The following is a 19,272-nucleotide window of genomic DNA, read 5'->3' on the forward strand; positions in this document are numbered from 1 at the left end:
ATGAGAAGAAAGGATCAATTTTTTTTAAAAAAAGGTCTTTCATAGTGAAAAAGATGTCAAAAACTGGTATTCCCAAGAGAACTATCAGGGCTCCAAAGGAATGGTTATATTTTTATGAGTAGGCCATAAAATATTTTTACTATTTATGCTTGACAGATTAACTAAGTGCTCCTTATACTTTTCTACTGAAATATCACCTAATTACAAAAGAGAATGAAAATACAGCATATAGCTGGCACACGGTTTTTTTGTTTTGTTTTTGTTTGTTTGTTTGTTTGTTTGACAGAGTCTCACTCTGTCACCAGGCAGGAGTGCAGTGGTGCGATCTCGGCTCACTGCAACCTCCACCTCCCAGGATCAAGCGATTCTCCTGCCTCTGCTTCCCGAGTAGCTGGGGCTACAGGCGCACGTCACCACGCCCAGCCAGCACGCAGTATTTACTCCTTATATATATTTTGTGTTCTAAACTAGCTGGGCATATTTCTTCATGTAAAATGAAAACAAAAATATAACCACAAGGTTAAGTATAATTGTACAAGTCAATATATGTTTAATACCTTGCACCGTGACTAGTACATAGTAGATGCCCGATAAATGTAAACTAAATCAAAATCTGAATTTTTTATTATATTCTTACAGCAACCTTATGAAACAGGTAGAAGAGGTACTATTAGTCCCTTATTAAAATGAAGAAACTTAAGTTTAAATACAATAAACAACCATTCCTCCTCCATCACCCCTTCCCCAAAAAATCAATATGTGGAGGAACTGGACCTTTCTGCAATAATATTCCTGAACTCTAATAAATGCAAATCTTGAGAGGTCACTTCCTCTTTAACAATATTATTCTCATCAATATTATTATTTAACCCTGTTAAAACCGATCTTAATATTACTTAATCCTGTTCTTATAAAAAGAAATCAGTATCAATTACTACTAAGAATTGTATACCTGTAATTGGGTTTCTTAAAGACAAATTAAAGAAGATACATCTAGTCAAACGGCTCAAATGCCTATATGCACTTACTTTGACACTTCAACTTTTAGTTCCATTTCATTCTTCTCTAATTCTAGAATCCGTTGCCTATCAGCATCACTTACTGCCTTGCTCACACTATCAGCTAATTCATCTCTTAACATCTGTTCCACCTTCTGTGCATCCAAATTGATTTTGGTAAGCTAAGGAAATGTAACAAAAAATGTTCAGATACATCAATTTTTGGTGAGGTTTTCTTTGTAATTTAGCTTTTAAAGTACTGCAATCCTCTTTACTTGGCCTTAGTTCACATATTATATTAAGTGTGAAGTGTTAAGAACAGACTGAAGGAGGGTAAAAAATATGAAAGAATCAGAAACAAACTATGGAAACTCTGGTTATATTCCAATCCACCAAAAGTCATTTTTATTAGGCAACTCATTATCTAATAATATCTGAACTTGCAATAGTCTTACTTTGCTTAGAGTGCAATCTGCTCATTATATTTTACTTCAATTGTATCATCTATAAATAAATCCAAATGAGTTAATAAAATCTTACTCATATAGATTTAGTGACATAGTTAAAACAAAAATGATATAAATGCTTTGAAAATATATTAAATCCCAAGGTAAGCAAACACTGTAAGAGTTGTGTTTAATCATAAATTGTTAAATACTTGCAAACTATATTTACTGCCACACAGTTTAATGATTCTGACCACATCAAAAATATATAAAACCACCAATTAGAATGTAAAGTCCCTGAAAGTAGAGATTATTGTCTATTTTGTTTCTTGCTATACTGCCAGTCCCAACACAGGGTCTGACATGTAATAGGCAATGAATAAATATTTGTTAAATGAAGGGATGGTGGTGAAAGGCAATTCCATTGTTTAGTAAATAACATTTCATAAATTAAATCTAATAATATAACATTGGTGAGAAACAAGAACTTACAGAAATATCTGCTTTCCTTTTAAACAATTCAGATTTAAATCTTTTAGTTATTTATTACACGAAACATAGGCACTATATTAATAAGATATTTCAGAGATCCAGACAAACCTCTTAACAATAATACAATGTCTACCAAAACTAATTCTTTATTCTATAATTGTATGATAAAACTTATAATATCAAACCTCAGCAAATTTGGTTTCCAATTCAAAATTACGTTCCTCCATTTGCTTTAACGAAGTCCGTAAGTGTTCATACATTTTTTGACAATGTTCAGCCCGCTGCCTTTCATTTAATTCCTTCATTTCCAGCATAGTTATTTTTTTTGAAATGGAAACAATGTCACTGTTGGTTATTGATTTCTTTGCCTTATCCATGCTAGATTCATTACCTACATGCAATAATATTTAAGTCAATCTCATGCTGTTTATATTAAAATTACCTCAGATATTTTAGATGCTGTATATTAGAAAGCATTATAGTTCCATGGAAAGCACATTAGCTTTCTGAATTCCATCAGACCTGGACTCTAATCTTAGCTCTGTTACTTCCTGCCTGTGTGATGCCTGTACCATTTAATCTCTGTGGAACTTAATGTTCTTCATCAATCAAATGATTAAAAAAAAAAACCTATTCCTCACAGAATTGTGGAACTAACAACATAAAGGACTTAGTGTAGAAGTGTCACATGTAAGAAATTTTAAAAATGGCAAGTAAACATTTTACTGAAAGGAGATAAACTGTATGAGAAGCAATGCAGTAAAGCAATGTGACTTTGTGAATATAAGTGCAATGACTTGATTTTTAAAGTCTCACAAAGCCAAGCTGAAAAGTAAAATCTGAAGCCATATGATGGATAGATTCTACCAAATATAATCTTGTCTAATCATGAGTATTATTTGGTCTTTGTACAGACCTAATATCAAATATTTTACATTCTTTTATTAGTGGTTATGCCTTAACCTTATATATGCAGTTATGCAGCTTGTCTTTGGACACAAAAGTCTGTGGCTAAATGGAAAGAGAACTAAAAGCCTCAATTTACCATAAAAAGGCATCGCATAGGAGTGTCATTAGTTAGTCATTTTTTGAGGGGGGGGAAGAAAACATACTTTTGCTTTGTAAACATGGTCTAGAAAAAAAACAAAATTTGGTAGAGTGTTTTGCTTTTCAGCAACTTAAAACTGATGTGTTTAGGGTAGCCAATTACTTAAAGGAACTAAGCAGCAACTCACTTTGTAAACAGCCTTTTACAATACCAATAATGCCCCCTCCTGTTTTTCCAGCTTCATAAGTTCAAGTTTTATAACTGAGTTTTCTCAAAGTAATATACATTTCCTGAAAAAAAAATTGGTCTCTATCTCAGTTTTAAAAAGTACTTCATTATGTTCTGTATTTATCTTTAAAATGTATTATTTTAGAATAGCTGTGGCAAGCAGTAATCAAGTAACTAACAATAATGGATCACTAACAGGTGCTAAAAGCATTAGTAAATCAGTTCATTATGGAATAAAGACTCATTCAAGTAACCTTAGGCACCATGTAGAAAAATACTGCAATAAATACCAATATATAAAGGAGTCCTTCTCCATTCTGTATTGTGCTAAACTCTGATTAGAAGAGAAAAGCACATCACAAAGGCTGAAGCAGACTAGCCATCTTCTATGTTTTTGGGTTTGGAGTTTTCTTAAAGAGAGGGTAGAGCACAACAGCCCAACACTAACAAATTCCTAGATGAAAAAAAGCTAATCATGTGACATTTTTAAACAAAGATATAAGGGCAACAGGGAATAGGGAAACACTCTTAAAACTTCGGTGATATAAATCCATATATGAAAAAGATCAAGATATGTAAAAATTAAAGAATTTCTGTAGGGAATTCAGCATTTATTAAAAATAAAGATGATAAAATAAAAAGAACCTACTAAAATTGTACATAATACTCTCATGTATTTAAATGGTACCTTTAAATGGTACTCTCTCATTTAAATGGTACCTTCTTCCATGTAAATACTACACAAAAGTCAATTCATATTTAATCTCTTATTGAGCTAAAAATTACATTTCTAAAAGTAGCTTATGTAAGATTTCCCAGTGTTAGGCTTCTCTAAACCAAGTATCTCATTACCAATTTAAGAGAACAGCTCTATTTAGTAATAAAAACCTTGAATAGCTCTAACGTCTAGGAAACAAATACATGAAAACACATTATCGAAAGCAGCAAATTTATTTGAAAATTATGAAGCACAATATATGAGATAAAATTATGAAAATCTTATAAACTAGGATAACTGTTTGAAAAATTAATATGGAAAACTCTAATGAGAGCAACAAAGATTTCAATACCTTCTGAGACAGTAATATCTCTGTTAGATATACATGAAAATGTTCACTGTGGCACTATAAGCAATAGCAAAAATATACAAAGCTAGTGATTTAATCACTCAAACACATTAGGCTATTGTATAAGTATTTATAAGTATGATGAATAAAACAAATTTTTTTTTTTTTTTTTTTTTTTGAGACGGAGTCTCACTCTTATCGCCTAGGCTGGAGTGCTGTGGCATGATCTTGGCTCATTGCAACCTCTGACTCCTAGGTTCAAGTAATTCTCCTGCCTCAGCCTCCTGAGTAGATGGGATTACAGGCAACTGCCACCACGCCTGGCTAATTTTTGTACTTTTAGTAGAGATGGGGTTTTGCCATGTTGGCCAGGCTGGTCTCGAACTCCTGACCCCAGGTGACCTGCTCTCCTCAGCCTCCAAAGTGCTGGGATTACAGGTGTGAGCCACTGCGCCCGGCCATAAAAATATTTTTGATATTACTATCTAAATACAGTATAAAACCATGTTTATAATAATTTAAAATATATAAAATACGTAAGCATATAGGAGCAAAAATATACAGTAATATAATAGTAAAACTATGAGAAATACAACTTCTTTTCACATTTTCTTTGCTGTTTCCTGGTATCTTTTAATTTAAAAATATCAAGTGATATATAACTAATATAACTTGCACTCAGTGAAAGAACTCATAATACCATTAATAAAATATCATCAGTTTTAATTGTTAAACGGTTCAAAGTAGCTAATACTTAGTCATAAATTTTTAACATATATGATTTCATTAGAAACAAATCTAACTTAAGGACTGAAAACTAAACTTTGGTGGGGTTAAGTACAGGATTATTCATCTGCCTAAGTTAAATTATTAGGCAGAAAGTTCTATCTTTTTTTAGTCAAAATACTTCCTTTTAATCCAGCATAAAAAAGGAACTTTAAATAAGAAATATTCATTATTAGATGTTAATCATTTTATATTATCAGAATCATAAAACTTACCTAATTTAGTTTCCTGTTCCCAGGCTTGTTCAATAGTGTGAAGTTTTTCCTTGGTAATCTCCAGTTCTTTATTTATAGACTCCACTTGTTCTTTTAAGGAGATGTTTTCACACTGAATAAAGGAAAAATATCACTAAGAAACTACATTGTAATTCAGACCAATACCACAAAATGACATTGTCTTAACTTCATATAACATCTCCTTAAAACTCACAATCCAGTTTTTTACAAAATTAGAATTTCCTCCATATATAATACATGTATGCATACAAACACATACATATATATATAATACATGTATACATATACATACTGATATGGTTTGGCTGTGTCCCTACCCAAATCTCATCTTGAATCATAGTTCCCATAATCCTCATATGTCATGGGAGGGATTTGGTGGGAGGTAATTGAATCGTGGGGGTGGTTTCCCCCACGCTATTCTCATGATAGTAAGTTCTCACGAGGTCTGATGGTTTTATAAGGGGCTTTCCCCTTTGCTCGGCTCACATTCTTCTAATTCCAGCCACCATGTGAAGAAAAATGTGTTTGCTTCCCCTTCTGCCATAACTGTTAAGTTTTCTGAGGCCTCCCCAGCTCTGTGGAACTGTGAGTCAATTAAACCTCTTTCCTTTATAAATTACCTGGTCTCAGGTATTTCTTCATAGCAGCATGAAAACGGACTAATACACATACATACACACACATATATATATATACACACACACATATATACAATGTAAAATATTATTTTAAAATAATCATCCAAATCCTGTGTTATCCAATATAAATCCTGTGTTATCCAATATACAGCCTCAATTTCTGAGTATTAGCTTCTGCCACTAAAGCTGTACATTCATTTTGGCCAAAACTCTTAGAATACTCAAGAGTTTTGCAGCCTTCACAAACTAGTGCTTACTTCCTTTATGCACACAGTTGCTGAGCATCCTAGTGTGCCATCAGTGACAGATGATGATGTTTATAGTGAAAAGAAATATAAAATTCTGGCCTTCAGAGTTCTGCCCATTCAGTGCCTATGTGTGTGTGGGTGGGTGGCAGGATTTCGCCAGAGTGTGGAAAGCAGCAGATAATAAGCAAGTAAACAAACAAAAAGTCTATTAAAAATGTCAATGTTGGCCGATTATGGTGGCTCACACCTGTAATCCCAGCACTTTGGGAGGCTGAGGTGGGTGGATCACTTGAGGTCAGGAGTTCGAGACAAGCCTGGCCAACACAGTACTAAACATAGTGCTAAAAATACAAAAATTAGCCAGTCATGATGGTACTTGCCTGTAATCCCAGCTACTCAGGAGACTGAGGCAGAAGAATCCCTTTAACCTGGGAGGCGGAGGTTGCAGTGAGCTGAGATCACACCACTGCGCTCTAGCCTGGGCAACACAGCAAGACTCCATCTCAAAAAAAAAAAAAAGTCAGTATCGGCCAGGTGCAGTGGCTCACACCTGTAATCCCAGCACTTTGGGAGGCTGAGGTGGGAGAATCACTTGAGTCCAGGAGTTTGAGACCAGCCTGGGCAACAAAGTGAGACCTCATCTCTACAAAAAAATACAAAAAATTAGCTGAGCATGGTGATGCATACCTGTAATCCCAGCTATTTTGGAGGCTGAGGTGGGAGAATTACTTGATCCCAGGAGGGCAAGGCTGCAATGAGCTATGATTGTGCAACTGCACTCGAGCCTGGGCAACAGTGAGACCCTGACTCAAAAAAAAAAAAGTTGACATGTAGAAAGAAAATAAAAACAGGGTACTGAGCCAGTGAATAATAGAAAGGAACATTTAGATAGAGTGGTTGAAGGATGTCTTAACCACCAAATAAGTGATATTTAAGCTGAACTGTGAGGTACGAAGTATTTATTAGTAAACCCAGATGCTCCAAAGGAAGAAAGCATTTGGAATACTATAAGATCTGAGAGGAAAAAATGATTGAAATGATTGGAGCAGGAAATGATTTGGAGGACTGGAGCACCCAAGCAGAGTAAGCAAAAAATAAGAATCAATAGTAGTAAAACATGAAGTTGGAGAGACCATCAGGGGCCACACCAGGCAGGGCATGGCATGCCAAGACAAGGAACTGGAATTTAACTTAATGTATAAAAGAAAACAATCTAAAGATTTTAAGGAGGAAGTTTTAAACAATCATTCTGGCTGCACTGTGGGGAATAAAGGGGTCAATAGAGAAATCAGGGAAACTAGCCAGAAAGACATTGTGGAACTCCAGATGAGTGATAATGCTGGTTTGGACAAGGGTTAGAGCTGCGAGGATGAAGAAGACACATATAAATTACATTTGGAAAACAAAAATGGTAGGGAAAAAGAATGACTACAGAATAACTCTAAAGTATCTGCCTTGACTAGCTGGTTAGGTAACTGAACATATATTGAAATAAGAATGACTAGGAGAGAAACAGACATCAGGAGTTCATTGTGGACACGTTAAATTTGAGATCCCCTTGAAACACAGGAATTGTAAAGTAGGTAATTCTGTACAACAGAATAGAGCTGTGAGGAAAAAGGCTGGAGATATAACATAAATATATATCTTAAGTTCCTTTATTTTTTATTTGAAAAAACAGAATGCCTATTTACTACATGCCAGGTACTCTAAGCAATGGATTTCAGTGATAAATAAATTATATCCTAGAACTTATATTTGAGTGGAGTACCTGGAAAATAAGCCAATATATAATACAATGTCAGGTATTAAGTGTTATGAAGAATAATACAAACAGGGTAATGAGACTAAAAAGAGGACATGCTATGATTAAATAAACAGGATAAGGTAATAATAATATATTGTTTAAGTAAAGTACATAATTATAGTTTTATATACTATGAATACACAGGAGGGAAAACAGGAGGCTGAGGGTGTTTTAAATATCTTTCTATCCATTTTTTTCTTCCTTTCATCCTTTTTCACAGGATAATCCTATTGTTTGTTACAAATCTCTTTTTCTCCCACCTACCCTGATATTTTGCTATTTCCCTTATTACCACTTTCATCTCTTATCTTCATCACTCTCTCCCTAGTAACTCTAAATTTTCTTTCCCTCCTCCTGAAACTTCACTGGTCTCCTTAAAAAAAAAAAAAAAAAAACAGGCTGGGCACAGTGGCTCATGCCTGTAATCCCAGCACTTTGGGAAGTTGAGGCTGGCGGATTACCTGAGATCCAAAGTTTGAGACCAGCCTGGCCAACATGGCAAAACCCTGTCTCTACTAAATTAGCCGGCCGTGCTGGTGGGCACCTGTAATTCCAGCTACTCGGGAGACTGAAGCAGAAGAATCGCTTGAACCTGGGAGGCAGAGATTGCAGTAAGCCAAGATCACTCCACTGCACTCCAGCCTGGGCAACACAGTGAGACTCTGTTTCAAAAAAAAAACAACAAAAAAAGAATCCTCTTCTTGATTCTACCTCAATCTATATCTATTTCTTTTTTCTTCTACTATCAAATTTCCAGTTTTTCTTTTGCTTTATTACCCATCCAGTTTTTGTATTTCCTTATTATCTATTCCATTCTTCACACATGAAATCTGATTTTCGTGACCTCTAGTCTCATGAACCTTTACCTCTCAAAAAGCAGCAATGATTTCCTAAGCACCATATTTGACACCACGTGCACTGTGGCTCTCCACCACTAATCACTCTCATGTATTAGCTTGAACTCTGTGCCAAACAGGAGATACTCAACACACAGAAACAAATTAAATAGTTCCTTATATCAAAAGGCTTATATTCCATTAAGGAAGACAGATATGTAAACATATATAATTTGATGTGATATAAATATGTACTATATACAAAACCTATGTATAAGATGCAGAACTAGTGTAGACAGGAGTGACTTTGTTCCATTAAAAAAAGGATGCTTAAGAAAAAAAAGGTAATGCCCGAACAAGTTTTGAAACAGGAATAGAAATTCACTGAGCAAAACAACTGGAAGAGAGAAATGGTTCCCTATATATAGAAAAGAGCACGTACAAAAGAACATACATAAGAAAGAACACTGTGGTCAGAAAACTCAGCTAGTTCATCTCTTGCTCTAGATGACATGAGGTAAGTAGGGGACTTGACTTTTACCCTTCAGGTAACCGGTAGCTTTTGACAGTTTTTAAGGCGGGGAGTCACATGGGAGTCACAGGGTAGGATTCATGTTTAGAATGATCATTCTTGTGGCAGTAAGGAGGATGTAAGACTGGAGATAGAGACAGGAATAATGGCTGCCACAATAAAGATAATAAAAAATAAAACTAAGACACTGCCAATAGGGATAGGTATGAGATATTCACAATTACAACTGGGGCCAGGTGCGGTGGCTCACATCTGTAATCCCAGCACTTTAGGAGGCCGAGGTGGGTGGATCACGAGTTCAGGAGATCGAGACCATCCTGACTAACAAGGTGAAACCCCATCTCTACTAAACATACAAAAAATTAGCCGGGTGTGATGGTGGGCGCCTGTGGTACCAGCTACTCAGGAGGCTGAGGCAGGAGAACGGCGTGAACCCGGGAGGTGGAGCTTGCAGTGAGCCAAGATGGCGCCACTGCACTCCAGTCTGGGTGACAGAGTGGGACTCTGCCTCAAAAAAAAAAAAAAAAAAAAAAAAAATTAGCTGGTGTGGTGGTGCACACCTGTAATCCCAGCTACTCAGAGGCTGAGGCAGGAGAACTGCTTGAATCTGGGAGGCAGAGGATGCAGTAAGCGTAAGCCGAGATCGTGCCACTGCACTCAACCTGGGTGACAGAGTGAAACTCCATCTCAAAAAAAAAAAAAAAAAAAAATCTTTAGGAAAGATGAAAAATATTCTTTGGGAAAATGATAACGTTAAAAATCACTCATTGATACATTATCTACAAGATGTCTCTTGCCTAGGACTTTCTAATGCTGGAGAGGATAGGACAGAGGACATGGAGAATGGAAAAAAATAAATTATCACCACACTAAATAGGCATAATTTTCTATAAAAAGTAACATAATCACCTCTCTTTGGCAAAAGCAGCAGAAAGCAAACTGATTATGATTACTTCTAAATAATATTGATAAACATGACTCATAATTTAGTAGGAATCCTGAAAGCTACTCAGAACAATGTTTTCATTTACTGAATGTGTCTCTATGAGCCAGCAAAAGCTTTTGAGCTAATAGAATTAGATCTTATTCTACTCCTGTGAAAGGATCTTAGATAAGAATAATCCAAAATCCATAAGCCTCTATTTCTGATGAGGAAGATGAACAAATCAGGAGCTTGTTCTGTCCTCAGTAAAAGGTATGGAGTTCAAGTGTCTGTAAGATAACTACAAAGGGTCTGGTCCATATTCACAGATTGTAACTTGTGATATTCTACTCCAGTTTTTTTATTTTTTATTCTACATTAAATAAATTTATTCTACATTAAAATTCTACATTTATTCTACAATAAAAAATGATGAGAATTTATAGAGTGCATCCATGGTCCAGGAAGAGCCCTTAATATTTCAGCTACTGTTGGCTACATCCATTCCAAGGAACAAAAGCCAGGGACCATGGGAGAATAGTTTGTTCTGGGTACAGGGGTCAGAGAAAGGGATGGGCACTTAATGAGTGCTTCCCTCCTTTGATTACAATATTCTACCTGTTTCATGCTCCTTTTTCTCTTAGATGTCTGGTTGAAAGAGGTTTGATTCAGCTAAATCATGCAAGTGACCTAAGGAGAATGATCTAGATAATCATTCAGAAGTCATTCAGCCACTATAAATAGATAATATGTTGTGTGTGTGTGTTATGTGGGACAAAATATTTATAACTAAACTGAATGAATAATATGGATAATTATATCTCTGTTAAATTTATATAAATGCAGGCAAACTTTAATTAAAATCTGCCAAATCCCCCCAAACACAAAAATATTGAAGAAAAATGGCTAATTTCACAAGGTTCAAGAATCACACAAACTTACCTCCAGGTGTTCCAAGTTACTTGTTCTTTGAACAAGCATATTATCTTTTTGCAAGATGTCCCTGTACTTAGCAGTCAGTTCATTGTATTGTTTATTAGCCAGTTCTAGTTCAGACAAAGAAACACTATTATCTACAACTTTTTGGAGAGCTGCAATCTTGAAAATGGCCATTTCCTATGTAAATAAAGATACACTGAGTTATGCTGGTGTCTTTTTTTCTAGTCAAGCACTAGCCACTTTTGAGAAAGATAATACAACTTAAAGTAAAAAGAATTTTAAAATCATTTTTAAAATATATGATTTCCCATGTAAGAAAAATATGCATTAACATAATTTCTTTCATATAAGAAATGTTACTTTGAAAATCTTAATCATAATAAAAATAAAATACTTTAATAACTCCTGTCATTGTAAAATAAAACTCAATTAATTTGAGAAAACATAACAAACAGCAGGAATATATCACTCGGAATGTATCTTTGGATGGCTTTTCTAAATTTCTTATGATCGGAAAACAACTTGCCTTTTAATAAATGGGAAAATTAGCATTATCACAGGTAACTTTCACAGCTTAGCTATTTATGCTTATTGTAAGTTAAACGGACTAGCTTTAATAACAAAAGAAAACTTTTTGTACACATGATGGAAACATTAGCGGGAGAGCTTCTATTATAATTCTCTGTAATAAATAACATCAAGGACTTTAAGTTACTTGGTTCATGGTTCTACTCATCAACTATAGAACTATTCAAAGATATTCTATTGTCAACACCAAAATGAAATGTCCGAACTTACAGTTCTCTTAAGTTGCTGTATAATAGGCAAACATTACATAGAAAAGTACAATAAAGAGTGATGAAAGCTGAGAAGTGGTATAAGGAATAATCAAATTTATGAATGAGGAAGTAAAAAAACTTACGGTTGTAATTCATTCTGAAGTACAGTAACGATGGAAATATTTGTAATAGCGCTTCAGATCTCATTTTGGCAGCCTTTCTTCTCCATCTAAGTTAAGTACACACTATTCTATCTTACCCTTAAGATTCAGTTTCACTGTTCTGGGGAAACAGGGGTAGATGAGATTCTATTTCCCATCTCTTAAGAATCTCCCTTTTTCTTGGCTCTTCAATTGTTGGGAGAAAAAAATCAAGTTCATGAGCAGGTAGAAGAGGAAGAAAACTAATTCTTTTCTCTTTCTATCTCAAACACTAACGTATTTATAAAACTCTAAGAAAAGTAGATTCTAAAAAAATCTAACACAAAAATAAGACATGAACATTTCCTTATTACATGTCTGAATAAATATCACTTATATTTATTAAAGAATTTCTTGATGCTCAGTATTAAGCTTTAGATCAAGCTGAAAATAGGTTTATTAGCCTGACATCACCCATTACAACCTTTAAAGTGGAAAGTAAAGAACCCATGCCCATTTTAATTTCACTTTGAATTCTGTGTTCCTATGATCCTGTCTAAATTTAGTCATGTACATTGAACATTTACATGCTTAAAAATAAACTACAAGGTAAGGTATAAAACTAGGTGCAGAAGGGTATACATGTCATGTAACCTGTCTTGTCTTTGTTTATGTTTCCAAAAAGGAAACATGAGAAAGATAATAAGTTACCTACAGAGGGTAAAGCAGAATAATATGAAAGGCGTAAGACCAGAATTAAGATTTCTCTGATTAAATATTTTGCATATATAAATATTGTATATATTAAAATTCAATAAAGGAAAAAAATCCCTAAAATAAAAAAAATGAAAAACAAATGAGCCTAACTATATATCAAATGTATAACATAACCGCATGAAGACAATTATTTCAAGTAAGTGTAGAATACTTTGCCTATACATTCTCAGCAAGATATATTCTGAAGAAAATAAGACCTGAAATAAAACTTTAAACTATGTTTGGCAGCAGTGCTGTTGTTGTTACTATTAATATCAATTCAAGTATTATTTTCCAAATTATTGTATGTATATTGTAGGATAAAACAAATATTTTAATGTTAATAATAAAGGTTTTCTATGTAAGAAAAAAATACAAGTGCAAAATCAAAGAAGCTTAGTAAAAATCCGATACTATTTACTTACCCCATAATGTTATAATTAAACTGGAAATAACAATATGAACTCATAGTTTAAATATATACATATTTTTCTAACTTGTCTACTGAGAGACTAGTGGCAATGATACTCTGAGAGCAATGATGCCCAGTGGCCAGTTTTTGGTATCTAAATGCCTTCTCCACTAAAAGGAACCTGGGCTCTTTAAAGAAATGGTTTATTCCAAGTATGGGCATGAAGTATGTAGGTAAGTCTAAGACATCTTATGCTAGAAAACAAGTCAAGCTTTGAGGCTTCGTTCAAAAGACTAATGAATTTTTGTCAAGACAATATAAGAGTCAACTTTAAAGGACTCTCTTTGGCTAAAGTTGAGACAAAAGAATATGACTCCAACTAAAACACATGGAATATTTAAAAATCTGTGAGTCTAATCTGATACTTAAAAAAGAGAAAGCGGAGGGGAGAAAAAAAGCAGGTAGTGCAGAGCACACCAAGTGTGTATTCTGAAAACTGGTAATTAAAGAGAAAAGCATTTATCTTGCCTTTGTAGTAGGAGCTAAACTTCAAGATAAACAAATAGCCTGGGCTAATGAGGAAACGCTATTTATTTTACAAAAGCATGTCTGTTAATAAATGTAAGTGCATAATATAACTAGAAAATTATGATGTTTGCAACTTTTAATAATTGGGTTAGGCAACAATCATCAGCAGATGCTAAAATCATTAGGACTGACAATAATTTGTTATTTGTATGGTACCAAAATATCACCAGTTAGCTAAATTGCTTAATAACGGAGGTATATGGTTATCTTTTCTTCTTCTTCTTCTTCTTCTTTTTTTCTTTTAAGAGAGAGACTCGCTCTGTTATACAGGCACATAGGCTGGAGATCAGTGGCACATGATCACAGCTCACTGCAGCCCCCAACTTCCTGGGCTCAAGTGATCCTCCCACCTCAATGTCCCAGGTAGCTGGGATTACAAGCATGTGCCACTACACCAAGCTAATTAAAAAACAAACAAACAAAAAAACCACATTTTTTGTAGAGACGGAGTCTCACTATATTGCCTAGGCTGGTCTGGGCTCAGGCAATTTTCCTGCCTGGGCCTTCCAAAATGTTGGAATTATAGGCATGAGCCACCACACTTGGTCTGCTTGTCTTTTCCTTAACAGAGTAATCAATTACAAAACATGGAACAACCAGATACTCTTGAAGTGATGCAATATAAAGTATAGAACATTACTTATGAAGTATTCTTGCCAAAAATGTTTAAACCTGAATGTAACTTAGGGTTCTGACCTAACTTTTAGTAATACAAGGGACACAGGAACAAGTAAAATGACACACACACACAAAAGTTAGATACATCTTCAAACATTTTTTGGAGAAAAAGAAAACCAAGGGGATTCTATATTAAAAAGATTTATGAGATGTAACATCCAAATGCTTATTCTTTGATCAAAAAATGTAAAAAATGTGACTATAATCAGGGTATTAGGCGATATTAGAAAATTACTGTCATTTTGTTAGGTATAATAAAGTTACTATTGTTAGTTAAAGAAAAAAGCCTTTTTCAAAAGGGTACATTAAATATTTAGGGGAGGAATGTCTGCAATTCAAACATCCCACAAAAATCAGAAGAAGCAATTATGACAAAATGTTAATAAATGTTAACTATTAATTCAGGTGATGAGCATTATTGATACCATCCTATCTTCTGCATATTTGAAATTTTTCATAGTCAGAAAAAGCAAAATAAGTATCAGATGTACCTTAAATCTTTGCAAACACCCAATTTTTTCACAAACTTCAGCCTCCATTGACAACAATTCATTCTTTTGTTTCTCATTTTCTTTTCTAAGTTGTCGCTCCAATTCTACTAAGGTTGTATATTGCCTTATAAGTGATTTTTCATTCACTTGCAAAACAGTAATTTTCCTACTATTTTCTGCAAGTATTTTTTTCATTTCATCCGAATCCATCTGAAGAGCATTGAGCAAATTCTGCACAAAGACACATCCATATTACTTGTTGAATCTAGCTATCCTAGTTTGTACAATATTGCATACTAATGTTAAAAATGTTTTACTTACATTATATTCTTTTACTTTTATAGCATCTTGTTGGACTTGATCCTCAAGTTTTCTCTTTTCCTCTTTTATTGTTTTAGATTCTGTTTTCCAGGTCTCCTTTTCACTAAAAACAAAACAAAACAAAAAGACAATACTGTAAACCTAATAAAATGTTTATAAGAAAAGATAACTTCAGATTATGCAAATTTAAAGTTTTCTCAACACAAGAGGTATCATAGCTATTCAGTATCTGAAAACACAAGAAGTTAAACTTTCATTTAAAAAGGGTTTAGCCTAGAATTAAAAATTTTTTAAATAAATGCAAGGCAACAAAGTTATCAAATTATTTTCATTCTTCCCTGATTCACCACTAAATGGGTTATAATATAATTGAAACTGAATCTTATAAACATTTTATTGAACACAGAAAAAAAGTAGGAAAATAATACCCTATACTAATTCTAGAAATCAAATTCCAACATTCTGACCCCACTCTCAAATTTGGGTGTTAAATGCTTACAAAATAATTTGAATACAAACACATCTTAAGTCTAATTAAAATAGTGACCAAAGTTAATAACAGTATATTATATACTTTAAAATTGCTAAGAGAGTAAATTTTAAGTGTTCTTACTACAAAAAAAAAAAAAATAAGAAGAAGAAGTATGCTGCAATCCCAGCACTTTGGGAGGCCAAGATGGGCAGATTGCTTGAGGCTAGGAGCTTTGAGACTAGCGTGGACAATATGGCAAAACTCCGTCTTTACCAAAAATACAAAAATTAGCCAGGCGTGGTGGCACATGCCTGTAATCTCAGCTACTTGGGAGGCTGAGGCAAGAAAATAACTTGGACCCAGGAGGCAGAGGTTGCAGTGAGCCAAGATAGCGCCACTGCACTCCAGCCTGGGTGACAGAGCAAGACTCTGTCTCAAGGAAAAAAAAAAAAAAAGTATGCGAGGTAATACATATGTTAAGTAGCTTGATTTAGCCATTCCACAGTATATACATATATAGAACACCATGTTGTATAGCATAGTATATACATATATAGAACACCATGTTGTATAGCATAGTATATACATATATAGAACACCATGTTGTATACCATAAATTCTTGTGAATTTAAAAAGTAATTTAAAACATATTTATATATAAATTATTTTTTTGAAGTTGTGTAAGACACTGTTGTCTACACATGAGCATTCCACAAACATCTGTAATGTTCTTGGCATAAACCCAGTATAGTGGTATCATTCCCTTTGCAACTGAATGGTTCAGACTTGGACATGTGATCCAATTCTAGCAAATGAGATCAGAGTCAATGTCTGCCAGGTATCACCAGAAAAAAATGTTTATTTAAAAATAAAAGCTATGTAGAAAAAAATGCTCCTCTTCTTCAATGGGCACATCATCTTTCTTGAATTCATGCAGCTATTTTACAACCATCATAGGCGATAACAACAACCTTCAAATATGACCTGCCCTACAACTAGCTTTGTGGTTCTGGTTAGGTCAGATAATAATTATTCTTAGTGTTTAAATCACCTTTGATTAGGTATTCTAATTCCTATTAAGGAAATCATTCTATTGATTTAGATGAGATGACAGAAATAGGAGAAATATGTTAGTTCCCTAAAAACATATATGAACAATGATGATGATGATGATGAATGATGCTAACAACAGCTAACATTTACAAACTGTTCATATGTGCCACACACTAGTCCGAGCATTTTCATCTAATAATTCATTTATGTTTTACAATAATCCTATGAAAAGGGTATTACTTACAAAGTAACTTACAGATAAGGAAACTGAGACACAGATAGGTAAGATGACTTGCTCAAGCTCTTACAAAAAGCAAACGTTAAATGACTCAAACCCAGGCAGGATAATCCCAGGCTTAATGTAATCATTAAGCTACACTGTCTCCATAAATAAGTTCCTAACAGTAGTTACCAGAGTAAAAAAAAAATACAATTGCAAAGGAAGAGGAAGCGAAGAACAAAACATAAATTATTCTTACGTTACTTTCACAATTAACAAGAATATACTGCAATTATATTTATAGTTTTGCTAATACCTATACCTTAGGTATTCTTTATACAACAAACTTTGTTGATGACGAATTACAGCAAATTTTCTGTTGTAATCTTCAAGAGAATCTTCTAAATTCTTTAACTTTTTTTCTTTATTTTCTAGTTCCTGAAAAGTGGTTTAGAAATAAGAATGCAAAAAAAAAAAACACAATAGAATAAATGCTGAATTTGAAAGTATAAATTCATATTCTGACAACATTATAGAAAAGTTAAAAGTCACCAAATCTGTAAGCAACACAGATCATTTTTCCATGATATTTTGAACACTTTAGTTTAAGGCATAAAAAAAGAGTACTATACAACAGGTAAAGTTATTTTTAGCACACAAATTACCAGATTACAAAGTTTTATTAGATAGAATAGTTACAAACTCGCCTCTAGTCACTCGGCCACATACCCTCTCTTATGAACACATAATTTCATACCCTCACTCAAATTATCCTTTCCAATTATTTCATTTTAAAGATGAAATTGAAATTTAAATAACTTACTCAATATCCAAAAACTCATTAACACTACACTTGGCAATCATTTTTACCAAGTACATATGCTAGGCTTGTTGTCAGGTGCTTTCCATATACATGGATCCAACATTTGAGGTTGGGTCTGTCTGACTCCAAAGGTCTTGCCATGTTTATAGCTCTATACAGCCTTAGGATTGAGAGTCTAAGTACCTGTTTTGCCACTTTGGACAGCTTTTCAGACTCCCAGTTGGTACTCTCTAATCTACTACAAACTTCTGATATATTTCTTATACAAAGATGAAAAATCATGAATTTTATCTCAAAAAATACGACAATGCCATACTACCAATATTTGCTGATAGTGTTCCTACACCTCAGGTAAATAAGAGAAATAATAATGTTAAAATTATACATTTAAAAATAATAATATCACATATAAAGCAATATTCTAATAAGTAGTTAAGGCTGTCCTTAGACAACATAAAATAATAATAAAAATCCCAATATTGAGAAAAAGATGAATTACTGTAATTTCCAAAATAAAAATGAGTACTTAATAATTATAACTCAAGTATACTCACAAATGGATCACCTAGCAGAGAGAAATAGTGGCCCATATAATCAAAAACATATTTTCATTGATTCTGAACATATATTTGTAATTATATTTATAATGTATGTGATGTTATAGATAGTCAAATTTCAAATAAAATAATGAAAAGGATCTGTCATTAGGACATTCATAACGACCATTATATAGACAGCAAAACTGAGAAACCCAGGGCAAGTAGTATAGTAGAGTACCCTTTCCTCTTTGGTGGTAGATTAACTAACACTTTATTGCGTAAAGGGAAGACAAAGATGAAGAATAATTTGGTTTAGAAGTTTTTGCTTGTGGCTGGGTGCAGTGGCTCATGTCTGCAACCCTAGCACTTTGGGAGGCCAAGGCAGGCGAATCACTTGAGACCAGGAGTTTGAGACCAGCCTGGCCAATATGACGACACACCATCTCTACTAAAAAAAAATACAAAAATTAGCCAGGGATGCATGCCTGTAGTCCCAGCTACTCAGGAGGCTGAGGCATGAGAACCACTTAAACTCAGGAGGTGGAAGTTGCAGTGAGCCAAGATAGCGCAACTGCACTCCAGCCTGAGTGACAGAGTGAGGCTCTGTCTCAAAAAAAAAGTAGTTTTTACTTGTGAACGCAAAAAGGGGAACAATTCTATCATGACACTAAAAAGCCTTGACAGACTTTATTCTTTTGTTTTCCACCCAGCAAGAAATAAAAGTGCTCGTTTACTTAACACTGCTTTATAATAGCTGCTTGTTGTTCTGCTTGTGAA

The 19,272-nt window shown here is 33.9% G+C and overlaps 1 protein-coding gene across 14 annotated transcripts in view; it reads right to left on the minus strand.

Annotated features, from left to right (window-relative positions):
* CEP290 (centrosomal protein 290) overlaps positions 1 to 19,272 on the minus strand; it is a 93,446-nt gene that overhangs the window by 43,053 nt on the left and 31,121 nt on the right. For all 14 annotated transcript variants that reach the window (XR_010148095.1, XR_010148096.1, XM_063785955.1 and 11 more), the window contains 7 exons: positions 17,456 to 17,571; positions 15,389 to 15,491; positions 15,068 to 15,298; positions 11,227 to 11,400; positions 5,281 to 5,392; positions 2,122 to 2,327; positions 1,029 to 1,180 (listed from right to left, as the gene is read on the minus strand). Coding sequence is in view for 12 of the 14 variants with exons in the window: in XM_063785955.1 (XP_063642025.1) it covers positions 1,029 to 1,180; positions 2,122 to 2,327; positions 5,281 to 5,392; positions 11,227 to 11,400; positions 15,068 to 15,298; positions 15,389 to 15,491; positions 17,456 to 17,571 (1,094 nt within the window). In the remaining 2 variants the exon portion in view is untranslated. The remainder of the gene's footprint in view (positions 1 to 1,028; positions 1,181 to 2,121; positions 2,328 to 5,280; positions 5,393 to 11,226; positions 11,401 to 15,067; positions 15,299 to 15,388; positions 15,492 to 17,455; positions 17,572 to 19,272) is intronic.

This window comes from Pan troglodytes, chromosome 10, assembly GCF_028858775.2.
Source record: "Pan troglodytes isolate AG18354 chromosome 10, NHGRI_mPanTro3-v2.0_pri, whole genome shotgun sequence".
In the NCBI taxonomy this organism is placed as follows: Eukaryota; Metazoa; Chordata; class Mammalia; order Primates; family Hominidae; genus Pan; species Pan troglodytes.